Source organism: Stylophora pistillata, chromosome 1, assembly GCF_964205215.1.
Source record: "Stylophora pistillata chromosome 1, jaStyPist1.2, whole genome shotgun sequence".
NCBI classification, from domain to species: domain Eukaryota; kingdom Metazoa; phylum Cnidaria; class Anthozoa; order Scleractinia; family Pocilloporidae; genus Stylophora; species Stylophora pistillata.
In genome coordinates, this window is record NC_142519.1 from 31,084,189 (window position 1) to 31,111,410 (window position 27,222).

Consider the following 27,222-nt stretch of genomic DNA (forward strand, 5'->3'; position numbering starts at 1 on the left):
GCAATAGCAAAAATCAGACCTGAAAAAAATCAGGCCTGTACGGGATTCGAACCGCTGACCTCTGCGATACTAGTGCAGCGCTCTACCAATTGAGCTAACAAGCCAACTGGGAGCAGGCCGTTAAGTTGATTCGTAATAAACCCGTGAAAGTGATAAATCAGATACAATGAATATATGAAGTTCATATATTTTGAACTGCGGTATTAGATACGTATGATGCACGATCCTCTCAGTAGCGCTATCTACTGCGAGGATCGTGCATGATACGTATCTAATACCGCAGTTCAAAATATATGAACTTCATATATTCATTGTATCTGTTGTTATTAATGTTGTTTTGTTTAATCGGGTTTCATATGCCACCGTTTGGCATCAGATTATAATAGTTATTACTACTACTTAGGGTCCATTTTATTTCTGACTGCTCACTGGAAAATCCATCCTATCAACAAACCCTGATAATTTACTCAAATAAATGGGAATTCACTGGATCAACAAAGGTTCGCAAGTAATGTTGTCTCCACAGGGAATTATGCCACCTTCCGTCATATCGAACTTCCTCTTAACTATATCAGAGTTTTAATGTTTGAAATGCGGAACTGTACCTCTATTAATATTATTACCAGTACTATTTGACCTTCGGAGCTACTACTAGAGCTTGTCACATCTGTACGGCTTTCACTGGTTAGATTCTAGACGCCTCCAAATAAATAAAGCTCCATTGCGTTGAATCTTTTTCAGTCAATCATCGAAACTGAAGCCCGGAATGCTTGTTAGACCGAATTCCACGTTATTTACATTTTATAAGAACCATACGACCGAAAAAAAAAAAAAAACAAACCTTCCATTTTAGCGTCGGGTTAGAAAGAGATGGAAACTTACATCTTCTTGAGAGCTCTTGAAGTTCTTGAGCGTCCCTCTTGACTGACCCACGTGAAGCTACACGACGTAATTTGGCATCAAGCAGGGCACAGTTGGCTGTAAGATGCTGGGACTGGTTGAACCGCCTTAGCTTTGCACCTATAGTTCTGTTTTGTAGTTAGCTGTTACTTGGCGCAAAACAACGTATCTTATTAATAGAAGAGAGACTCCGGCTAGCGGAAAATTTACGAAGTACTCGAAGTGCTCGCTGCTCGCCATCTGTATTTTCTAAAGTTCTCGCTACTCGCAAGAAAAATTTGACAACTGCTCGTGCTCGCAAAACTGAAACGCACTGCTCGCAAGCTCGTAAATACTCGCAAATGCTTGCAAAGACCATTCGATACCGCTAACAATGGTTCCTCAGAGCACAGGAAGACTGATTCAACAGTGGCATGTAGGAATCTGGACCTAAAGGGACTTAGATTATTTATCTCATTACGATTTGAGACAAATACGCGATGCTGGTCACTATTTGCAGATAAAAGAACCCTAACTTAAAACACCAATTAAGCTATATCTCAGCTGGAATAATGAAGTCCTTATGGCCTCACATGATAAAATTCTGTATTCGGAAATTTGAAATAAATTGTGTTACAGGAAGTTCTTCAAATAAATCCCACACTTAACGTTTATGATGTTAAGGGATTGCGCTTCCCTAAGGCTGCATGCAAAACGGACGTTCCCTGTTTTTCTTCAGAATCCGGTTTCCAAAAAGGAATTGAAAGATACCACTCCCACTGGCTAGAATTCCATCCGAAAAACCACGGGTTCCGATTAACAACAGAGCAATGTTTTTTGCTTTTGTCGAAGACAAAAAAAAAATTGTCAAAAGATTATGAACAGGTTGAATTCTCTTGCTAGTGTTTAACGTTTGAAGATCTTTTTTTATTTTGAAAAAAGTACGGAACCTATACGACTTCTTGGGAAATTCACGCATAAAATTCAAACTAACTTTGATTTTACTTAATGTGCATCAAGAACACTCCTACACTTGTTTAAGCAGTAGTTTCTCCGAAAGAAAAGAAAAAAGAATAAGTCGCAAATCGTATAGCAGCTTATAGCATATAATTACACTGGTGTTTTAATTCGATCTAAATCTATATTGAGATAAAATGAAATATATGAAGCTCATATATTTTGAACTGCGGTATTAGATACATATGATGTACGATCCTCGCAGTAGATAGCGCTATTTAAATAATAGCGCAAATCAGACCTGAAAAAAATCAGGCCTGTACGGGATTCGAACCACTGACCTCTGCGATACTAGTGCAGCGCTCTACCAATTGAGCTAACAAGCCAACTGGGAGCCGGCCGTTAAGTTGATTCGTAATAAACCCGTGAAAGTGATAAATGAGATACAATGAAATATATGAAGCTCACATATTTTGAACTGCGGTATTAGATACATATGATGTACGATCCTCGCAGTAGATAGCGCTATTTAAATAATAGCGAAAATCAGACCTGAAAAAAATCAGGCCTGTACGGGATTCGAACCACTGACCTCTGCGATACTAGTGCAGCGCTCTACCAATTGAGCAGTTCAAAATATACGAGCTTCATATATTTCATTGTATCTCATTTATCACTTTCACGGGTTTATTACGAATCAACTAAACGGCCGGCTCCCAGTTGGCTTGTTAGCTCAATTGGTAGAGCGCTGCATTAGTATCGCAGAGGTCAGTGGTTCGAATCCCGTACAGGCCTGATTTTTTTCAGGTCTGATTTGCGCTATTATTTAAATAGCGCTATCTACCGCGAGGATCGTACATCATATGTAAATCTATATTGTACAACAATATCCTTCTTTAATCAAATAGTAAATGAATGAAACACACACACACACACAAATAAAAGCTGAATAAAGGCCGTTGAAAGCCAAACGACACTTTCAGTTACGTTCCTGCCGGCGGTGACGAAAACATCCAATGATGATCCTTGCCATCTGATTGGCTCTCATCGGACCGATTAACTCACCGATCGCACCATTTGATGCTCTACATTGCATTTTTTTCCTCAGCCAATGAGACAGCTCTACTAAAGCACATTAACCAATCAGATTACAAGGCTTGTTTTAAAAACCCTGTTTGTGATTTTCAATTAGAAGCAATAAAGTAGTAATTGACCTCGGGTTGGGCAATTTTGGTCTCAAATCATACTTGCGAAATTTCTGCTTCTGACGAGATGACCTCTGGTTTTAATGCTGATGTAAAATCGTTCACAACGTTCAGGCAAGGGAGTCGTAGTGTTTTTTTTTTTTTTTTTTCCGAATTTGTTTTCTTTCCATAGTTTAACTTTTTAAAAATTTTGCAAAAATTGGCAAACTACCAACACTGCGCATGCGTAACCTGTTGCCAACTTCTTTGTGACAGAAGAAGGGGTCGTTCCTGAGCTTTGAAAATGAAGCTTTCGTATCAATTGCTCCAATAATGATTTATGGGAAAGTTTCAGAAGATAAAGAGTTGGAATGACTCTTTTTTGCCATTGAGTTCCCCTTTCATGTGGCTTCTTATCTTACAAGTCCTGCAGTCAGCTGGTGCCAAAATCATTCTCTTGTTTGGGAGTATGACAAAAGTTAAACCAGGAATGAAAAAGTTTCAATCTACGTCAAGTTCCTTTAGGTCTGGCACTATTACGTACTCATTCGGCTGTACAACATAGGTCGGTCGAAGTGAACGGATGTTGTGTCGGCTTTGCATCGTTGCGGACGAGCTCGCTCGGGATTTCTTCACCTGCCAATAACAGAGACCGCAAGCTATGATCAACAGAACGATCACACCCACTGACACTGCGATTACAGCCGCCGGGTACCGAATCTTACTAGTCCAACCCATTTACTTTTGTACAACTGTATCACCTTCAGAACTGATGGATGTCGGGTTAAAAGTAAAACCTATAAAAGAATGAGCCAAATATTTTATCTCTCTATCTTGACTGAATTCCCTTCAAGCCCCTCCCACTCACTACCACCTCAAAAAACATATTTAAACCTCCTTCTTAAATTAAAGATAAATAATTGGCCCCAGAAACGACTAGAAAATGTCGAAATAGACTTTACAACCCGACTGCAATTAAAGTCAACGCACAAATGGAAGTCTCAATATTTCAGGGTTCGACGTACCAAATACAGGCTACTGCTGAGCAACTGAACTACAATTCGGGAGGGGTACGAATTTTGATAGCTTCGTTGTTTAACGTAAAGGATTCTGACCACCAATAGTAGATTTGAAATAACTAAAAGTTTGATATAAGGGGGACGAGAGAGCAAATAACGAATGGATCACCACAGGTTATTGGTAATTGAAGTCATTACAACAAAATAGAGTGATTTGAAGTAATATCGGTGTTGTCTGTCATTTTGGGGAAAGACACCCTTTCGATACTTCTTTGATACTTCTTTCTTCTGTTCAGTCAGAAAAATACTAACGAGAAGGTGTCTTGATAGCATCCCAATCATGAGTTTAGATAACAGTTTCCATTGCATGTTAAAATGGAGAAAATCTGTTCACGTTTGGAATTTTTTCTTTGGTGTTGCTTTGTCTGTTTGGCCGGAAAGCAGGAAAGAATCCCTGAAGGAAGAAATCCTTAAGTACAAGGTGAATCCAACGAAAATAATGTCACCCTTAATTGCAGCAGCCATCAGTCAAGATCAGTCAAGGATCTTTTCTACTTAGTGCGCGCGTAATGTATCGCGTGGCGTGTGCATAATTAACACATGGCACACTTTGTAAAAATACGAACCTAGAAAGTAAGAAAGAAAGAAAGTCTTAAGCCCTCTAAACAACAAACGTGTCTAGTTACAATGATAAGGTTGAGATCGAACGTCAGCATTATCAGGCGCCTCTGGCAGCCGCTTCAGTCCATGTAACGATCTCACCTTCCCTCCCATCCCACCCCAGGGGAGGACATCCACCACACAGTAATCTCGTGCGTGGGAAGTTAACGTCTCCTACCCCTAACCCTGCAGGAGACAAGGCCTACGGTTAATTCGTCCTTATCCGAGAAGACTAGAATATCTATCCATTTCTTGATATTATAGAAAGGTAGAAAATTCTCTTCACTTATTTTAAGACCATGAGTATTGGTCGGCCGGGGCTCGAACCCTCGACCTCCCGCACAACACAATCCGGCGTTCTAACCAATTGAGCTAACCGGGAGGGCGTTAAACCTGTAATGGGCAAGAAGGTGCATCATTTATTTCTGATATTGAAAAATACGAAATAACATTTTGAAAAATGAATCATACCAGTTTTTGCAGTTATGCTTACCATGTGTGGCACTTTCGATGTTCTGAGGTTCAGTTGGTTTTTCTTCATCTGCACGAAACAAAATATTGAGTTAGACTCTGATGGAAACAATTTTTTTTAGCCAATGATCATCAATCATAAAGCAGTCATTTTCTTAATCGCCGGTGTTTTATCTATGAACACCCAAATGGAAATAACTGAATAGCGACACATGCACTATAACTGACTGCTGTCAAAACCAAATCAAAGCAAACGGAACGACCACAGGCCACTCAGTGGTGCTAGCTTTTTCAAGCAAACAGCAACGCAGTCAAGAAAAAATCAACCCTCTGTGATTTCCCGGGACAAAGGAGACTATCAAGAAAAGAAAGCTGTTTCATTACCGGGGATTCACTGACGGTGAATCACACATAACAGATTAACGGATCGATTTCATATTGCCAAGCGTGTGTTCAGTAAGAGATGACAGATGACGTCAAATGTAGTAAGTGTAAAAAAGTGGCCGGAAAAAAAGCGTCACTCACTGATGTTCCCATTACACTTTAACGTCTACTGTGATCTTGATCTGTTAGTGAAGAGACCCATGGCAACATGGAATCTATTAGTTTGAAGTACCAAATGAAAGAAACAATTGTCAATGGTGACGTCTTCTATGCATGCGCATGTCCTCCAATACATCATAAGTAAGAACCGATGGAGTCTATTATGTGTTTACTAGAAAGACGCAAGAAAAAACGCCTTGGAAATAGGAACCTTAAACTCTCGGAAAAATTTGATGATAACAATAATGATAATAATATTAATAATAATAATAATAATGATAATCACTATAGTATCAGTAGAGGTAATACCAAATTTGATAATTATAAGGATGAAGATAGAAACTGCTCGGAAAAACTTACGAAGTACAGTCGAACCTAGATTATCCGGATTTCTCGATTATCCGCACTGTCTCGCCGGTCCCAATTTTGTCGTGAATATTTATTAGTGACGAGCAAGATCCGCAGCCATATTCTTTACAGACTACAGCGTTGAAAAGTGGAGTAAGGGCGAGCTTGTTTCGCTTTAAAGCAAAAGCAGCGCTCGCACGCGTCGTTACTAATGAAGAACATTCGAATGAGGTCTGATTGGACAAGAGTTGTATTGTTGCTGAGTAAGATTCCACGCTACACAGTAACTGCTCGAGTGAGAAAGATGAAACCAGTGACAGTGATTACTGTGGGTATGCATGGGGTAGAAAGAACAGACACTGAGAGGTAAAAGATGAAATGTCATGAAATACAGGAATTCTAGAAAACAACTGCTATAAGATGATTGCACAGTCACCAAAAGTTCTTAATAATCCCATAATAGAGAGATTTACCTCCGCTTATACGTGGGTGAAACGGCAAACATGAGCATGCCCTTTCACCTTTCACGTAAAATAGCGTGAACTTTACTGCCTAAGTTTCGCGAGAATTCGCGTCATGGTGAATTTGAAGGCACCCTTGTATGATATACAGGGAATAGTTTTCGTGCACTTTTTCCGGCAATTAACTTCTACTCAGTGAGAGAAAAAGTGAAGAAAATCTTACGTACACGGCAAATGTGAAACAGGTTACTTTCATGTAGAAAGGGCAAAGCGCAACCGGCAAACGTGAAATAATGCCGGGAGAAACAAGGTTATGTGGTCACTCTTGCCATTCACTTTTCACGTAAAACGTGATTGTAAATCTCTCTATTTATAATGTTTATGAAAACAAAACTTATTAAGGAATAATACTCTAATTATGGTTTCACCTACCGATGTTTTGGACAGTGATGTATGCATGTTCGACTGCGTAGCCATCAGCATTTCTCACAATGCAAGTGTATTTTCCCTCGTCCTTCTTTGTGGCATTCACCAAAGTCAACTTCACAGCGTGGAAATCAGTCATTTTGCCTTTACTTTCAGGCACAATTACATGTTGCTCTGTTTTGTCTTCATTCACGATTTCGTAGTGTACACTTTCAATTGAACCCTTGGCTAAACTGTTCGCCGAACCGTTGGTACGCATGGGAAACCACCTTAACCACTGGAAATGTGGCACGGAATCACTTAGGGCTCTGCACGTTAAGCTGGCATTATCTCTTTGATTAACTGTGACGCTTTCCATGTGTAGAACCACTGGTTTGCCACGAAATCGCTCTAAAAAAATAGAATACCGTCAATACTGTTAATGTAATACGAAAACATCCATCGTTTCGTTACTTGCAATGTTTATTTTAATTTTGATAAAAGAGGTTTACATTGACCACAAGAGTTTGAAGATTCTCTATCTGAGATAAAGAAGACCGTGAGTACTCTTTAGAGCCTGCATTAGCAAAAAAGGATATGAAGGAATTCAGTTTCTTCTCACCTTGAACGACTACTTTGTAGGTATGATTAATCCATCCGTATGAGTTGCTCACATTACACATGTAAGATCCAGCGTCAGAGGGAAACAAATCCTTCAGGCTCAACACGGTTGTCCATCGACTCAAATAGTGCTTATAGCCACCTTTCCTTTCCTGAAACAATTTTCCGTCTTTCGGTACTATCTCACGGTAGGACGAAAGTGTCCATCGGCGGAACAGTCCAGCTTTACAGAGTTGCCAGCGGGTACTGTTAGATGGTTGTGCCTCATCTTGTCTTGCGAATGTGAATTTTGGAGCAACTATAAAGAATAGAGCAGCAACTGCATTTTAGTAATGATCTCTTCGACAACTTCCCCATCTCGCCTGTAACCCATCTTAAGCTAGGTGTGCATTCAACACCACCAAATTCTTGAATTCCGCTTGCTGGCTTGCCCTCACTTCTTCTCTTAGGGGCCACAGATCAAAACGCACAAAAACCTCAATTTAGGCTACAGTTACAGAAGAAGTCTTCACATTATTTCATTCTAAGAGTTCAACAGTATAGACTTTACAGTGATGTTCCAGTGTTTATCAAAACCAAGATCATCACGTACTCAATTGTTTGTCATACCTGATGTTACATTTTGATCGAGGTCTAATACTGGTCCTTTGGGAGAAGAAACAAATGACTTAAATTCAAATATCAAGCGAGAGACCGTTATTTAGATTAGATTTTGTCCATTCATTAATCAATAATTTCTGGAGATACCACAAATCAAGCGTGGATCAAACAAGGATTTTTAGGGAGGGGGGTGAGGGGGTGAGGGGGTAAGGGATGGTGGATACTGTAGTCACGGCGCCTCACCTTCGTTTTGCATTCATGTCCTTTGTACATTGTTTTCCGTTTTCAGTTGTTCCCCGTATATCCGTATATTTGTTATTTTATTAGGTTTGCCAGTCATTTCGGTTACGTCACATTTCATATTTTTGTGTTCATTTTTTATGCATTGTTTCTATTGTTTGGTATACCTTCTTCTGCCGTAGTTTTCTTGTCGTCGTTGTTATTATGTTTTAGTCGTCGTAGTCGCCACATAATCTTGTAAGTTTCGTTATTTTGTCTGTCATTTTGCCTGTTTTATTTGTATTTCATTATTTTGTCTGTCATTTTGCCTGTTTTATTTGTATTTCATTTTGCTTTCCTGTTCTGAATATTTAACTCGTTTATGTACATTTGCCTTTAGCGAATCGCTAGTAAAAGTGCGAATCTCGTTTGGTTGTGGATTTCGACTACAGATACTTACGGCATCAACGAGAGTAATCAAGGAAACAATAAATCCGACTATTTCCCGTGGTTCCGAACAATACTCTCAGATCTAGTTGTAGTTTTTATATATATGGAGAAGCAAAATGACCTTGCGTCGAATGCTACAGCAACCAGCGGAAATGACAACTTCCGTTGGATTCAGACTTTGGCTGATGACCAAGCCCTTAAGGGCAAACATAATGTCAGTACTTCAAATCCAATTGCCAGATCATGAACATATTTGTGACCATGATCAAAACTTGCGAGTTTACATCAAAGTCAAAATTTGGGAGACAGTCAGTCGTGAACGATATTCACGATATATATATCTATATAATTATTACGAACTGGTTCAAGACTTCAGAGGTAGTTCATCGTTTTATTACGACAGCTCTGTTTCGTATGGTCGAAAATGACCACACTCATCAGGTAATTTCGACGATTGACCTGATGAGTGTGGTCATTTTCGACCATACGAAACAGAGCTGTCGTAATAAAACGATGAACTACCTCTGAAGTCTTGAACCAGTTCGTAATAATTATTAATACTCCTCTAAGAGTTGAGCGCTCTTCGAAATACATTAGAATCAAGTCCAAGACTGTATAAAAAAAAAATATATATATATATATATACATATCAATAAAAATAAGCAATTAGCCTACATATATGGTACGCCTAACTTGTGGCGCAATGGGCTGATTTGTCTTTGAAGCCTCGGTGTTTTGTACGAATAACTATTTGGTGCCAGCGAAATATTTGATGTTTGTATCTTCTCTCGGTGGACCAACGTTTAATTTCAAAAGATGGAGTTCAAATGGACATCTGTGACCTGTTTCTCTGAAAATACGAGAACGTTCTCTTTAGAGCACATAGAGTCTTTCGGCTCTCGTCCTTCATACAGTAGTATCAGTCGTAGAGTTTCTGCAAGTCACAGATGTCATGCTCTGCGGTTAAATAAATTCTTTTATTCTATTAACGTGACATACAATCAAGCATGATTTTAATGGACTCCGTCTAGGAACGTTAAACACTTAACTAAGAAAAAAAACATAACAAAACAGGAACAAGCCGAAAACAGAGTCAGTCAAGTTTGACATGCAACTAAATTAGTCCGCAGGCTTAAAGTACTAATTAAATATAAGGGTCACAAAATACCTCTCATACATGCACTTTATTCGTAGGAATGTGCCTGTCCTGGTGTTCCTCCTGGGGAAGCCTGTGCTGAGTGTTTCCCAAAGAGCAAAGCAAATATGGGGGGGTAGGTACAACACTGCATTTCTGTATTGACTGCATAAAAAAGTCCAGCTTGCAGTATGGTACCTCACTTTCTATTGGAATACATGTCTGTGAATCTCACTTTGGGATAATTAGTTTGACAGACAGTTACCAGCAGAAATATGGTAGGTTTGGATTATGAAGGTGGAAACTAAATTCACTGTTTTTTTTTTTTCTGTCTGTTTTAGATGGAAGGGGTTAAGAGATGACTCGCTCTTTCTCCTTGAAGAGGAGCTATGTGAAGTTGATTTATGTGCTCTGCATGCAATGTATAACATTTGAATTTTTAAATAGTGTGCACCCACTGTAGTATGCCACAGTCAACATTGTTTTATTTTAAAGAAATCTATTTTCTTGAAGTTTAATCCTGTAATAATATTCTTTTGGTTAGTGTTGCCTGATCACTTCTGAGATATATATTTATTTTTCATATTTCTTAGATTAATATAGCATTCAGCATAATGCCTGAGTGCTTCTGGGATATATAGCAAACTTAGTTTTTCATTCATGGTCAATATAGGGAAGTGTTGTCTATCCTTTCTGGTTCACCCAGGCTGAAGTCCTGGCATTCAGTGTAATGCCTGAGCGCTTCTGGGATATATAACATACTTAGTTTCTCATTAATGGTTAATATAGGAAAGTGTTGTCTATCTTTTCTGGTTCACCCAGGCTGAAGTCCTGGCATTCAGAGTATTGCTTCAGCACTTCTGGGATATATGACATTGTTTTTCATTCATGGTTAATATAGAGAATTGTCTTCTAATGATCCTTTCTGGTTCACCCGGGCTGAAGTCCTGGCATTTAGCGTAATGCCTGAGCACTTCTGGGATATTTAACTTACTTAGCTTTTCATTCATGGTTAATATAGGGAAGTGTTGTCTATCCTTTCTGTTTCATCCAGGCTGAAGTCCTGGCATTCGCTGTAATACCTGAGTGCTTCTGGGATAATTATAACATACTTAGCTTTTCATTCATGGTTAAAGGATCCCTTCCAACCACAATACATTGCGCGCGCGATATGTGAAATCCGCCATTTTCTCTGCCATCCGGTATTGGACAAGTCGTGAAGTGGAAAGAAATCCTCGTTCATCCGAGTACATTTGCCTCACTGAGGTCTTGAATTTCCTCAATCGCGTTCCAAATTTATTGTTCTTTCTATTTGACTAGTTATTTCTTAATTATTTTTTCTGTTTGGGCGCGCAGGGTATTGTGGTTGGGAGGGATCCTTTAATATAGGGAAGTGTTGTCTATCCTTTCTGGTTCATCCAGGCTGAAGTCCTGGCATTCATTGTAATACCTGAGTGCTTCTGGGATAATTATAACATACTTAGCTTTTCATTTATGGTCAATATAGGGAAGTGTTGTCTATCCTTTCTAGTTCACCCAAGCTGAAGTCCTGGCATTCAATGTAATGCCTGAGCGCTTCTGAGATATATGACATGCTTAGGTTTTCATTCATGGTTAACATAGGGAAGTGTTGTCTGTCCTTTCTGGTTCACCCAGGCTGAAGTCCTGACCTTCAGTGTAATGCCTGAACGCTTCTGGGATATATAATATGCTTAGCTTTACATTCATGGTCAATATAGGGAAGCCGGTTGTCTATCTTTTCTGGTTCACACAGGCTGAAGTCCTGGCATTCAGTGTAATGCCTGAGCGCTTCTGGGATATATGACAAGCTTAGTTTTTCATTCACGGTTAATAATGGGAAGTGTTGTCTATCCTTTCTGGTTCACCCAGGCTGAAGTCCTGGCATTCAGTGTAATGCCTGAGCGCTTCTGGGATATATGACATGCATAGTTTTTCATTCATGGTTAACATATGGAGGTGTTGTCTATCCTTTCTGGTTCCCCCAGGCTGAAGTCCTGTCATTCAGAGTAATGCTTGAGCGCTTCTGGGATATATAACGTGAAGAAATTCTTGTGACTGAAACTTTTCTGCTCTTTGAGCTCTTCCCCTACCTACGGCAGAGCGACAGGAATCAATGGTCGTTTGAGACAAAAAATATGAAAAACAGCTTCATTTACTGCTAGAGGTCGCCCTGCAAACTGCGACGGGAAGAGAACATCAAAACACAAGATGCTGCCAAAAAAAAATCAATAAATAAAACAAGGCAAAGCAACAGCTGGTACATTTCTTTGCGAAGCTATATCGTGACATTTCCGATGCGACGTTTTTGTAGGACGTAAACACACGACGATGACTGATTTCTTGACAAACTGGGCACTATGAGATAATGTAAAATATGAAAAACACGAAATAACGCGCACTGACAGCCTCAAGTTGATCGAAATACCGTATTTCCTTTAATAGGCGCTTACCCCCTCGGCCATCCAAACTTGTAGCTCTGAATAAGGGCGACAGAGGAACCCTTTCTTTTTCAGCTTTCATAACATTTTAAACTTTGACTACTTTAGATGAATAAGTTAGGAGAGGTTCTTGCTTGAAGAGTTATATTACGCCGTTGTATTACCTTGCCTTTTTATATTGCTGGCTTCGCAAGCGGCGCAAGATGCAGCGAATTCTGTGAGCTGATTGACTGTTAGCCCTTTCTTTTCGTTTTCGTTTTCGGCGGTGGCCAGTATCGCAGCCATTTTGTCCTTGTGTAACCTGCAGGCGAGCTCTGTCTTGGCTCTCAACGCTTGGCTCAGGTTCGAGTCCTCATGCTTAGCCAATAACGCATTACTAGATCTACTACCTCGCCCCATGTTAATTTCCAAAACGACCCTGGCGCACAACGCTTGACTTATTTACAGTTGGTTTTTGGGAAAAGTTAACGTTCCACCCCTCTCAAGGAAGCTTTAAGAAAATAGATATTCAAGGACTTTCCAAGGATTTATTGAATTCATTGGCGGACTTCCTCTGAAATTCACGGACTTGTTCGTACCGCGTCGTGAAACGAAAGTTGCTCTTTGTCTGTTTAAACTAATTTCTCCTTCCTCCTCTTTCGCATTTTTCAGCTACACATTGCATGCCTAATAATTTTCACTTCGTAAGCTTTGTCAGTTTGTTCAACGTCTATCACGATTTTAATCATCGTTGCCGAGTAGGTAGTGCAAAAGATTTTAACACCAGTGCCTTATAATGTCTGAAATCTCTCGCAACTATATTGAGGATTCCGGCACCAATATAGATCATCTGAAGGCAAGTGACAAAGAATCCTTTGAGCACTGTATGAATATAGTTTTAAAAAAAATGGAACAGTGTGTAAACTATAAATGCGACATAAAATATCAGTGAGACAGAGCCGCCATGTATTGTGGACTCTCGTTAAACAGCAAAAGAAAATATAGGTTGTAATAAGCCGCGTTCATTCCCAATAACTAGTATCATGATGCTCAAAAATTACAGCACCGAGTGTCAGCCGTCAAAGATTCCAAACACAACGGAAAAAAACCGTCGGAGACAATTTTACGTGCTCGAAAAAAGGCACGCGAAAATAATTTGAAAACCAGTGCGACAAATGTTACATAGTGTTCTAATGTGGTTTTGAATGACTCTGGAGCTGACCTGCAAAAAGAAAAAAAAAAAAAAAAAAACTTACATGCAAGCATGCGCACCAAAGCTTTGACAATGATTTCTGACTGGCCCAGAACTTCCAAAGAGGCGCCCAATTAATAGACTGAGGTAAAATTCACGCTAAATAGTAGAGGTACTTGTTTTGGAAGTAGTTGTTTCGATACGGAAAGGAAAGAATCCAACGCGAAAAAGTTTCAGTCCACATAGCAGTAATATCAACAATATACTACCATTAGAATTTGATCAAGTGCAAAATAAATGAAACCAAAAAAAAAAAAAAAGATTGAAATAAAAGCCTTTAAGGGAAAAACCAACCAGAACAGAGTATTCGGTTCTTGAAAAATTAAGCACAGATGACTTAACCCAACTCTATTGAAGCAAAATTACAGAACATATAAACTAACAATTTAAAGATGATTCGATTCACTTCTAGGTCGAGTTTTGTTTGAAATCCTTGAGGTCTTTGTGAAGTCACCAGAAACATTCAGGTACTTGGTCGTAGTGTTATTTTGTTAATTCACTTTTTCTTCCTAACCTTATTTAAAGCTGTGGAGCATCATTGTTTCCAGAAAAATCAAAGTATATAAAAAGAAAATCAGAAATATCGCATGGCGATCAACTGCATGACGAAGTCTTAGACGAAACTAGTTTTGTAAATCACTAGTGTTGAAAGTAAACTCGAATTAGGATTCTCCTGAATAAGACCATGTGTAGAAATATTTTCTCGGCTTCTTCATTCGCTCCGACGAAGGGCTAACGCTCGAAACGTCAGCTTTTGTAATCGTTACAGTGGCCAATTTACCATTTCAACTTTGTTGATATATCCAAATTATTTCGATGAGCAAAGCTTGCAAGCTACTAAACACTAAGTAACCTATTGCCAAAGTCTCTGCCTCAAAAGAAAATGGTTGCTCCAAGCTTCGTGGGCGAAGCTATGATGATGTAAAGGAAGTTTCAGAGGTTAGAGAGCTGGAAGAACTCTTTTTCTCAATATACGTAAAGTCTCTTTAGGTCTGGCACTATTACGTACTCATTCGGCTGAGCTACGTTCTTCGTTCGAAGTGATCCGATGTTGTGCTGCCTTTGCATCGTTGTGGACGAGCTTGCTCGAGATTTCTTTACCTGCCAATAGCAGAGACCGAAAGCTATGATCAACAGAACGACCACGCCCACTGACACTGCGATTACAGCTGCCGGGTACCGAATTCTATCAGTCCAACCTCTTGAAGTCTGTACAACTGCTTCACTTTCAGAGCTGACGGATGTCGGGCTAACAGTGAAATCTACAAAATAATAAAGAGGTCTGAATACCCGAAGCTTCGATGGGGCCTTCCTAATACACACTGAATGCTATTACATACAATGCTATTACATACAATGCTATTACATACAATGCTATTACATACAATGCTATTACATACTGAGCTACGAAGTCACGAGTTGAACCTGACCACAAGTAAAAAAATGGAATGAAAGGTAGTTTCATTTGAGGATGATGAGACTGCAAAGGACAAATGTACCTGTATTTCCACACGTTATTAGTAATTAAAGTCTTTGTAACAAAAAAAAAGGGTAAAAAATCTGGCTTTGACCGGGATTGAGACCGTTCTTACTAAATGCGATTAGAGGGCTATACCCTTAGCGAATCCCTCAAAAATTCTTTGAAGAAGGCGGTGTGCTATTACAGGGAAACAAAACGTTTGATAATTCCGTTTGATACTAGAGTCACTCCCTCAGGCCAAAATTAAGCTCCTGTTTAGTTAGCAGAATACTAACAAAAAGGCTTCTTGATCCATGTCTAGTACCACCATAAAGTGTTTTATCTACTTGGCAAGGTGGAAAGAATCATGAAAGTAAGAGATCCAAAATACAAGACACTTGCAACGAAAGTATGGTGATCCTTATTTCCAGAAGCCATCAGTCAAGATTATCACGAGCCTTTCTTATACTTAGTGAGCACGTAATGTATTAAGTGGTGTACCTGCTTAACAAATGGCACACCTAAGAGACCAGTTGTTATGTATGGCCTGGAAGGGTGGCGGACTATAGGTGCGGATTACATGATTCTGAGAAAGAACGGAGGTACAACAGTCATCACCATCATCATGAGCAGAAAGGAGGAGGACTACAGAAATTTGAATTGCTAATTGACTACAGATCAAGGGAGTAGGGAATAAATCGGGTAAACTTCATCGTGACACAACCAAAATTCTCCAGCTCCCCCCTCCATTTATCTCTAAGATAGAAAGATTAGTTATGACATTAAAAAAGTGAATCATATCCGTTTTTCACGGTTACGCTTATCATCTGTGGTGCCTTCATTTTTATGAAGCTCGGTTGGTTTCGCTTTATCTGCACAAGTGAAAAAAAAATTGAGTTATACTCTAATGGAAACAATTCTCAGCAAATGATCATCTATCATACCGTAGTCACTTTTTTTTGGTCTGCATGCCTTTGATTTATTAACTCCAAAGTGGCACTGAACAGAATCACGACAAATAGACGTAACTGAGTGCTGTAAAACCAATTCAAAGTAATCTGAACGGCCACAGGCCACTTGGTGGCAAACTCAACCAATATCAGCACATAGTCAGCACGTAGTCAAGCAAACATCGATCCTTCATGACTCCCGAAGCAAAGGAGATTCTCCAGAAAAGAAAGCTGTTTACCAGGCATTCATGGACAGGGAATTACGCCTCACAGATTAACAAATACTTTCCATGTTGCCGTGCGTCTGTTCAGTAATAGATCACGGATGACATCAAAATATGCTAGGTAAAACAACTGCTATGGGCACATCGCAGGAAGCTCCTAAGACTCTGATAATAGTAAAGTTGATGATGACAAAAATTGTTAAGAAATAGTAATCTAATTATGGTTTCACCCACCGATGTTTTGGACAGTGATGTATGCATGTTCGACTGCGTAGCCAACAGCAGTTCCCACAATGCAAGTGTATTTTCCCACGTCCTTCTTTGTGACATTCATCAAAGTGAACTTCACACCATGGAGTTCAAACCATTTGCCGTTACTTGGTGGCACAATTACAAGTTCGTCTGTTAAATCTTCATTCAAGATTTCGTAGTGTGGACTCTCGATAGAATCGTCTGCTGAACTGTTGACCGAACCGTTGGTACGCATGGGAAACCACCTTAACCACTGGAAATGAGGCATGGAATCACTTAATACTTTGCACGTTAAGCTGGCATTTTCTCCTCTATTAACAGTGACATTTTCCATGGGTAGAACCACTGGTTCAGCACGAGCTCGTTCTAAAAAAGTTACAAAGAGAATACTGTCAATGTAATGCAAAAGCATCCAACGTTTCGTTACTTGCAATGTTAATTTCAATTTGGCTTTTTAGAAGGGATTAACATTGGTTTTTGTGCCTATCATGTACGTCCACTTTGTAGGTATGATTAATCCACCCGTATAAGTTGCTCACATTACACATGTATGACCCAGTGTCAGAGGGAACCAAGTCCTTCAGACTCAACGAGGTTGTCCATTGACTCAGAGAGAGTTTCCTGCCACCTTTCCTTTCCTTAAACAATTTTCCGTCTTTGTACCATTCTACTGTAGGACGAGGGTTTCCATCGGCAGAACAAGTTAGCTTTACAGAGTTGCCAACGGGTATCGCAATACGGTTACGCCTCATTCTGTGGTACGCCGTGAATATTGGAGCAGCTGTGAAGCACAACAGCCACCAGATTTGAGTAACAATGTTTTCGACAGCTGCCCCTTATCTGGCCCTTACTAAGACATGTTAGGTTTCAGCTACAGATGAAGTCTCAACATTATTTCACTCTAAGTGTTCTACAGTACTGATTATACGGTGATGCTTCATAGTTTAATCAAAACCAGTGGACCGCTACACGGAGAGAGATTTTCATATATTTGCATTGGAGAAAGAGCGTTTGTGTTCTTTTCTTTTAATCTTCTAGCCAGATTAAGGTATTTAAAAAAAAGAAAAAAAAAAAGAAAAGAAAAAAGAAGATGAAGAAAGGATTCGCTTTAGGATTCGCTGCTTGATGACGAATATCATCGTTTAGCCAATCATTTGACATACCTGCTGTTGCATTTTCATTGAGATCTAATACTGGTCCTTTGAGAGAAGAAATAAATGACTTCAATTCAAATATCAAGTGAGAGACCGTTATTTAGATTAGATTTTAGATTAGTTTAGAAGCTTTGTGTGTGTATGCGTGTGCTGGGTGAACTGTACTGAAGAAGGAAGGAGGGGTCGGTGGGGGAGTAATCCAACCAACCAAAACACCCCTTCCTTAAGGTGCCTCTCCTGATCCATCGCTAAAATCTTCATTAATCGAAATTTATCGCAATATTACCGCTGGGAAGAGGTACCAGTAATCCTATTAAAATTACTAATCAATTTTTTTTTACTAGCAGCTAGCTCATTAGACAAGCTAACGCGAAAACAACTACTAGGAAACCGATGGAAAAAGCTTTTCTCGTGTAATCCCCTAAAATAATCCTAGGGCAGAAAATGAAGTAACCGTTATGGCATAATGCTCTGACGCATCTCAGCTGACTGCACCACTTTCCATTGCCAATACTATCATAGTTATACACTGACTACAGGTTACATTTCAGAACATAAGTTGTGAAGTTCATACTTTCTAAACAACGGTAGTCTGCATTGTGTGATTTTTTCCGCAGTCGTTCACTGCAATACAGGTAGCTATCAACTGAAACTTTGACAATGCTTGTAAAAATAACTTATGAAGTTTTGAAGTTTACATATCTCCGACAATGAGCTGCATTGTATAACGATTTTTGCCGCAGTCGTTCACCACAACACAGGTGTAAAAACCGGCATCCTCATTCTTCACCCGTCTTATCTTTAGGTATCTGTAGGGTTTTAACCTCATACGTTGATGAACTGATGGAATAAGCGTCTGATTGTCTTTGAGCCAGTAATACCCTGGTTTTGGGATGTGACCTGTATTTCTGATCTGGCAAATCAGTTTTAGATCTTTCCCGCTGTTCACTTTTATGACCTTTGCTTCGTATCCACTCTTTTCACGGATGTAAGGCACTGCATGAAGGAGGTGAGATATTTCAGTAAATTCCAGTTCTCCAATGAAAAGAATCTTAAAAGTCCTTTTAAACTCCTATAGTTCGTTTACATCTAAGTGCGCCCTAATCTTTATTTTTGGTACTCGATCAATCTTTGAATAGCAGTTCTTTAGCCCATGAGCGCGTGCAAGGAGGATGAGCACTATTTATAACAATAGCTATCGAAGAGTCGATGGTATATGACTTGAACTTATTTCACCCACTGTAACCAGCTAACTATCCACGTGGCATCACTAAATAAATTTGCAAAGGTTCCCACCTTGATATCCCTGAAATGCCTAACATTGGGAACGGTCACTATTATTCGCGGGAGATGGGGGTCAGGGAATTTTAGTGGTGTCACTGATTCCCCTTCCCCCCCCCCCCCCCACTACTCCGTTCCCCCTGACAAACCGCTCAAAAAGATCCCTCCTAAATCCTCTCAATCCCATTCTTCCTTCGCCTTCCGGGCGATATGTACAATGACTGGTCCCAGGGGAAAATAATGGTTCCATTTTTTCTCCCTGCTCCCTGACAGAACTCGGTTTTTTGGGGCAATTGGTAAATGTGTTGCTTGTTCTCCTCTCAGTCGTTCGGTTCGTAATTGGCTCTTGGGTTTTTTTGTTTTTTTTGTTTTTTAAGTGGATGATAAGGCGGAAAAACTCAATGTTCGGTCTGAATAGATGAAAATTTATTGATGGTCCAGCGGAGCTGCCGCGATGTTCAGCATGAGGTGGAAGGAAAAGGGGTGGAAGCGTGTTGTTTTCATTACCTTCCACCACCCTTTTAAGATTCATAAACATTGTTTCTCATTAATGTTGTTTAAATTTCTGTTTAGCTTAGGATGTGAATCCGGCAGAACTTGATTAACGAAATATATATATCCATTACTGATAAATATCCAGTTTCATCTATGGCGCAACATTAAGGGATTGTTTACTCAAATCAACAATTCGTAAATGTGAATTCATTCGTCCACATCCGGTTTCTCCCAATTTCATCATGTTTGGGAAAATGTCTGCAATTCAGTCAGTTTCATTAATGCAGCTTGGATAGGAAGAGTGAAAGTGACCCCACATGGCTGGTCTTTGGATTTTTAGCTAGAATTTATAGCTTGAATTCCTACAAATGAGGCAGAGATGAAATTTTGGGCAGTCATTTTGTATTTTTATGATATGATGGCTCTGTTGCCAAGCAAGTTGGATGAATATTTTTAGTCGGGATACCAAAAAGGTCATGATAGACTTATGTAGTTTTAGATTATCAACGTTCAATAATAAAGAATCACTCGAACTCTTAAGATTTTGTTTCACCTGGGAGAATATTGAAGAGTCTTATTATCGTAAACTTATATCATGAAATGTCTGAGTTAAAGCTCAAAATAAATGTAAACCTACCTCACTTGCTGTGTATTGTCATTTCCGTGGCTCTAAATGGCGAATTTGAGCGATTTGGTGGGTTTTGCGTCGACTGTTACTACACGTTATAAGAAGGAGACTCGTATGATGCACGATCCTTCGCAGTAGATAGCGCTATTTATGCAATAGCGAAAATCAGACCTGAAAAAAATCAGGCCTGTACGGGACTCGAACCACTGACCTCTGCGATACTAGTGCAGCGCTCTACCAATTGAGCTAACAAGCCAACTGGGAGCAGGCCGTTAAGTTGATTCGTAATAAACCCGTGAAAGTGATAAATCAGATACAATGAATATATGAAGTTCATATATTTTGAACTGCGGTATTAGATACGTATGATGCACGATCCTCGCAGTAGAAAGCGCTATCTACTGCGAGGATCGTGCATCATACGTATCTAATACCGCAGTTCAAAATATATGAACTTCATATATTCATTGTATCTCAAGAAGGAGACTATAACGTATAGTAACAGTCGACGCAAAACGCACCAAATCGCTCAAATTCGCCATTTAGAGCGACGGAAACGACAATACACAGCAAGTGAGGTGGGTTTACATTTATTTTGAGCTTTAACTCCTACATTTCATGATATAAGTTTACGATAATAAGACTCTTCAATATTCTCCCATACATTCCTTAATATTTCGAATAAACAACCAGACTCGTAGCTTGTCTGGGCCCCCTGTGTAAATACATGGTCACGTACCATGAAATAACTATCGTTTTCAGATGGAGTTCATAATCAGGTGAGATTATAATGAGGTTCGCTTAACAGCAGAAAAGGTTTATCGCGGATTCACACAAACCTGAACATGCATCGGCGTGATGATTATCCAGAAAGCCCAGGACAGCAAAAAGAATCGTTTCTAACAGAAGCGAAGTGTGCAACATGGCGATGAAATGATAACCTCCTTTGGCTGATTCCACTTCGGCGAACAGCTTTAGTTGTAACCCCGTCTAGAGCCTGTTAAGATCGCTAAGGAAAAAGAGATCATTGACCGTCGAAGATTTTAGAAAACCGACCTACTGACAGATTAACTATGCTACTTGTTCATGGAGAAACAAATTAACTTTGCGCCGGATGCTGCAGCAACCAGCGGAAGTGACAACTTCCGTTGGATTCAGACTTTGGCTGATGACCAAGACCCTAAGGGCAAACATAATGTCAGTGCTTCAAGGTTAATTGCTAGATCATGCACATATTTATACCGTGATCAAAACATGAGAGTTTACATCAAAGTCAAAACTTGGCAGACAGTCAGTCGTGGACAAGGTCCTAACAACTCTCTCCTATTTATAATATTCACGATATATCACGAAGAAAAAAAGCAAATTAGCAAATGTAATTCCTATCTCGTGACGTATTGGGCTGATCCGTCGTAAAGTCTTGGGGTTCTGTACAAAAGACTATTTTGGTGCAAGCAAAATATTTGATATTTGTATTTTCTCTCAATGATGAATATTAAATCTCGAAAGATGGAGTTTAAAATGCCCATCTGGGACCTGTTTCTCTGAACATACGGAGAACGTTCTTTTTGACATATACAGTATTTCGGCTCTCGTCCTTCATACAGCAATATAAGTCGTAGAGTCTCTGCAGGCCACAGATGACATGTTCTGCGGTTAAAATTAAATGTTTATTTCATCAATGTGATATACAATCAAGCATAATTTGGATAGTCTCCATCTAGTAGCGTTAAATACTTCACTAATAATAATGATAATAATAATAATAATAATAATAATAATAATAATAAAAACATAACATAACGGGATAGCGACCAGATTCAATCAAGTTTCAATCATCAATCAAGTTTGACACGCAACTGAATTACTCCACAGGGACAGCAGCTTGTCAAACCGAGACCAAAACTTCGGCGCAGCAAAACAAGTTTCCGATGCTGAGAAAACCAAAACACCAGAAGAAAACGCAGGAAAACTGATATTTAACAAGCTTAAAGTACTGATTAAACGAAAGGGTCACAAAATACCTCTCAAGGCTGTGACACAACGTCCTTTTGATCCTGAGGAGGATTTGCCAAAGATACGAAACCAAGATGACAGATTTGTCTACTCACACAAAGCAAAGCTTCCTGCTCAATATTCATCGACCAGAGTCGGGTATTGTGCATGTTATCAATCACTTACAAAAGACAACAAAGCGAGGCGGAAGTCTTAAAATACCTGCATGCATATCTGCGTGTACTCAGAAGAAAAAAATCCTTCTACCGTTTTCACACTTGGTAGAAGGCGCGTGAAAATAATTTGAAAAGTAGAGCGAAAAACGTCATCGCCGTTACACAACGTTTTTAGGTAAATCCTTAGAGCTAACACAAAAATTGGAAGCAAGCATATGCACTTGGCCCTAACTTCCAAAGAAGCACCCAATTAACAAAGGTAAAATTCACACTAACTTCATATTTTTATCTAGTCTGTAGACCTGCAAGAACACTCTAGACCCACCAACAGTAGAGGTACTTGTTTCGGAAGTAGTTGCATGAGAAGACACACGGGGCTTGCTCTGTAAGTATCCCAGAGAGCTCCATATAATTCCTTATAATTTAGTATGGAGCTTTTTCAGTGTTAGTCAAGGCGCGGCGGGTGTTGTCACGTATGATCCTTGCGAGGTGTTTTTCCCGACGCTCTTCTGACAGAAGAATGTCACATAACGAGAGCAAGTCAGAAACGATTGAGGAGCAATTCCGGCTCGCACATGTCATCAAGTTCATTAAAACGAGCTTTGAATTTCCTGCACATCAACAGGCATTTGTTTTGTATTATTACACCGATCTCGAGCTCATTTGTGTTTCGAAAATAGATCAGTTAGCTACATAATTACGACGGAATTTGTGAAGGATTTTGAAGGTGAAGAAAAGCGAAAAGAGCGAGTTATCAAAATACGGAAAAACACTCCAGAAGAAAGAAACAGAAGGAGAAAAGAATGGAGAAAGAGGAAACAAGGGAAGCAAATGCCTAATTCAACGAACAAAAATGTTGAACTAAAATCATTCAACCGCCAACCAAATGACTTGCTGCCATGTACTTCTGAGGCTAAGGAAAAGAAGCCGCGTCCTTTGGACCAATTCAATGCCTTGAGCCAGAAAATGTCAAGAAACCCCGTCTCTTCGCGCTTAAACCAGGTAGTAGAGAGAAGAAAGTGGACTTGGGGGTTGCTCAAGAGCTGCTAAGATGATTCAAATGGCCGTTGGTGCCGATGCAATTAGAGAGATTAAGCACCACGTATTTTTTCCCGCGAACGGCAGAGAGGGTCACGTGACCTTACATTTCCCGCGTTCGCCGTTTGCCTGCCGCTGTTTCTACTAGAGGAGGACATTTTTCCCGTTTGTAGGGAACGCGAAAACGTGAGTATTTGCAGCCCATTTTTACCGACTATTTCTACATTTTGATCGCTTGCTTTTATAGCTAAGCTTCGTTTATCATCTCACTTCTATATGAACTGCTTGTAAAGCTAATAGAGTTCAAATTTAAGCGGAAAATACATTACTTCTTTGTATCCATTATTTCTAGTCACAGTAAATGGTGACCGAGAACATTTGCCTTTGGACAATTAAGAAATATGGGCCTTGCCTGTACTGAATTGTATTTCAGTTAATATTTCTTCTAATTACTTCTAATAATTACTTCTAATATTCAGTTATTGTATAGGCGCCAACATAGCTGCCAGTGCTCGAATTGCTCTGGGTTTACTTTCAATTTATGTTTGGTTTGCTTTGGAAACCACGCAGGATCATTCGTTGAGTGACATGCTTTCTCTTGTTGTTCTGCGAATCAGGATTCCTGATTGCGATGTCAATTTTTTGGCCGTTGTTCGATTTCAGCGTGGTTTAACACGATTGTTGCTTACGCCGAATGGTCATCACAAATTGCGAGATGCTGCTGTAAATTGGGGGAAGCGTGGAATTACGACTCTTGCTGTTCCTGGTCATGATCCTCCAGTTGAGATCACTATTTTTATTGATGTTGAAATTAATCCGGGACCAGATTCAAGTCAGTATGATTGTGGTGAGCGATCTTATGTTGGGTATTACTTGATGGCTGACTTGCCGAGACCAACGTTAACTTTACAGTATTCTCGTCGTCGACTTCTAGAGTATCGGCAGCATTATTGTTTCCCTGAGTTTACAACCCTCTTTATTTTCAAGCAATGTGGCATTTTTAAATTTAGAGGTCGGAGAGGAGGTCGGAATCGAAGAATCCAACGCTATGCAAAATCATTCTTCCCTTATTGTTCACGCCCGTTGTCTTGTCGAGGTGTGAATCTACATGATTTAACCTATGTTGAAAGGAGAAATGACACTGCTGTTGTTCAAGAATCTTCATTTTCACCTCTGGTGTTATATTCAATGAATGTTCGCTCGGTAAAATCGAGGTCGGCTGACCTTTTGGATTATATCTATACATCAGGGACTGATCTGTTTGCTTTCACCGAGACATGGCTTACTGCTAGTGACACTGCGGAAGGACTGGAGTTTACTCCACCTCAAGCATACAAGTGTCTACACCATAATCGGTCTGGCCGCAAGGGTGGTGGTACGGTTTTGCTGTTCAAAGAAAACATCGATGTGTCGAAAATTGATGCGACTGAGAACACCTTTTTTGAGTCCTCGGAATGGAGCTTAAATGCTAACTCGTTTCGCGCTAGGCTGTCAATTATCTATCGTCCACCCTACTCTACTCTGCATCCGGTGTCTCTGAAAACATTTTTTGATAACTTTGCTTCATACATGAAGAGTATTATTCTAACACCGAAACCGCTTATCATTACGGGTGGTTTTAATATCCACGTTAATGATGTGAACGATTCTGATGCTTGTGAATTTTTGGATCTGCTGGCGTCGCTCGGCCTAAAACAACATGTCGTTGGTCCTACCCACGAGGGCGGCCACACCCTGGACTTGGTCATCACCAGGCAATGTGATCAGGTTATTAAGTCTGCCCCGATGATTGATCACTTTATCTCTGACCATGCTGCAGTACTGTGTAAATTTTGATTCAGTGAAACCCTGTACAGCTGTTGAGGAGATCAGTTACAGGCTGCTAAAATCTATTGACATGGATCAGAGCTGATCTAACGACGTGTGAATTGTGTACCAATGGTTTAACGGATTTGTATATGATGGTCTCCTGCTACAACTCCACACTGTCGTTGTTACTTGACAAATGTGCCCCCCTGAGAACTAACACTGTTGCTAATAGGAAGCGTGTGCCTTGGTTTCACCACCAAATTAAGGATGCTATTAAGGCTAGGCGGAGAGATGAGAGGAAATGGCGCTCTTCTAAATCTGCACAGGATCTAAGTGTTTTCAAAAAGGAGAAAAACCATGCAATATACTTGTTGAACCAAGCTCGCTGTGATTATTACACCAATCATATCCAGCAAAATAGTTCTGATCAGAGAAAACTGTTTAAAGTTACAAAGTCCCTGTTGTGTGACACCAACACTGCATCGTTTCCTCATGTTGACACTATTCAGCTTGCAAATGATTTTGGAAATTTCTTTGCGCAAAAGATTGAGAATATAAACACGTCTTTGGCTAAATTATCTACACCATTCGTACCATCTCTACCTGCTACTGCTACTGACCTTACTTGCCTGAAAGAACGGTTTACCGGTTTCAAGACCCTCTCTCAAGAACAAGTGCGCATGATGATTAGTAGAGCATCTTGTCAACTCGACCCCATTCCCACTCCGATTGTTCTCAAGTTGCTAGATGTTCTATTTAACAATTATTCCACGAGCGCGCGTTGGATATGAGATGATAGATAGCCAACGAGGCGCGCCTCGTTGGCTATCTATCATCTCATATCCAACGCGCGCTCGTGGAATAATTGTTTTATTAAAAACGCCCCAAGAAATTATTATTTTGTAAGAAGAAACCGGTTTTTTTAGCTCCCTTTTGATTTTAAGCTGACGCGTACGCTTACCATATTTGTAGATTATGGTATATTGGCTCATATACCATAATGGCCAAGCCAATAAAAAGTCTTGAATTGCATTATCCAATGATCCAGTTTTTAATAATACCAGTTATCCCTTGCTGATTAATCTCTCTTTTGACACCGGTCGATTTTCTAAGGCCTGGAAAGAGGCGCTTGTGTTACCGTCTCTCAAGAAGCCTGGCTTGGACTTGGCGTTAAAAAATTTTCGTCCAGTCAGTAACCTCTCTTATATTTCTAAATTGTCGGAGAGGGCTGCGGCTGAGCAGTTTATAGAGCATCTGACTGCTAACAACTTGCATTCTCTGCTCCAGTCGGCGTATAAAAAGCAACACAGCACGGAGACGGCCTTACTTAAAGTTAAAAATGATATCTTGATGTCTATGGATGACCAACATGTCACCTTGCTTGTATTATTAGATTTGAGTGCAGCTTTTGACACGATACATCATGATAAGCTGATTGGTCGTCTTGAGTCTGATTTGGGAATTTCTGACAATGCGCTTGTCTGGTCCGGTTTAAATCGTATCTATCTGATCGGACCCAGCGTGTTTCTGTAAATGTTAGTCTCTCAGATCAGTTTCCTTTAAAACAAGGTGTTCCTCAAGGATCATGCTTGGGCCCTGTGCTTTTCACTATCTACACGCGCAAACTGTTTCAGATTGTTGAACGCCATCTTCCACAAGTTCACTGCTACGCGGATGACACACAGTTGTGTGTATCATTCAGCCCTAATCGATCCGTGGATGCTGATTTTGCCATCAAGTCCATGACTGCCTGTATCAGTGACATTGGGAGTTGGATGATTTCAGATAATCTTATGTTAAACGATAACAAAACAGAATTTTTAATTATAGGTACCAGGAAGCAGCTGGCCAAGGTTAACATCAATTGCGTTAGGGTTGGGTCGATTGATGTTTGTCCGGTAACAGTAGCTAGAAACGTAGGCTCATGGTTTAATGAGCGGCTTACTATGTTAACTCATGTTAGCAAGTTATGTGGTGCTGCCTTTTATCATTTACCTAATATCAAACGCATTCGCAAGTATTTGTCTCGAGAATCAACAGAAATGCTTGTCCATGCATTTATTAATAATTTGGATTTATCAACAAAGTTGAAATAGTAAATTGGCCACCGTAACGATTA

The 27,222-nt window shown here is 39.8% G+C and overlaps 1 protein-coding gene and 1 pseudogene across 2 annotated transcripts; one reads left to right on the forward strand and one right to left on the reverse strand.

Moving 5' to 3' along the window:
* Window positions 1-3,521: 3,521 nt before the first annotated feature.
* Window positions 3,522-22,515, reverse strand: LOC148742088 (uncharacterized; annotated as a pseudogene). Its single transcript, XR_015994730.1, has 13 exons — window positions 20,925-22,515; window positions 18,384-18,677; window positions 17,691-17,726; window positions 17,014-17,308; window positions 16,510-16,892; window positions 14,612-14,904; window positions 13,937-13,990; window positions 13,555-13,612; window positions 8,158-8,193; window positions 7,550-7,846; window positions 6,955-7,338; window positions 5,193-5,240; window positions 3,522-3,817 (listed from the first exon to the last, which is right to left on the reverse strand). The product of XR_015994730.1 is annotated as an uncharacterized LOC148742088 (transcript).
* LOC148742089 (uncharacterized) lies at window positions 21,172-26,138 on the forward strand. Its single transcript, XM_088743473.1, has 5 exons — window positions 21,172-21,296; window positions 21,961-22,239; window positions 22,937-23,258; window positions 23,382-23,480; window positions 23,958-26,138. Exons 1-5 carry the CDS (start codon window positions 21,172-21,174, stop codon window positions 25,128-25,130), a joined length of 1,998 nt encoding a protein of 665 aa, XP_088599599.1. The 3' UTR covers window positions 25,131-26,138.
* The last annotated feature ends 1,084 nt before the right edge of the window (window positions 26,139-27,222 follow it).

Bases quoted from the DNA above. Each gene is read 5' to 3' on its own strand.
- LOC148742089 (XM_088743473.1), top strand. From the start codon at position 21,172: ATGGAGAAACAAATTAACTTTGCGCCGGATGCTGCAGCAACCAGCGGA. The intron at 21,297-21,960 runs GTTAATTGCTAG...ATTACTCCACAG, and splicing joins CATAATGTCAGTGCTTCAAG to GGACAGCAGCTTGTCAAACC. The intron at 23,481-23,957 runs GTGAGTATTTGC...GTTCGATTTCAG, and splicing joins TTTGTAGGGAACGCGAAAAC to CGTGGTTTAACACGATTGTT.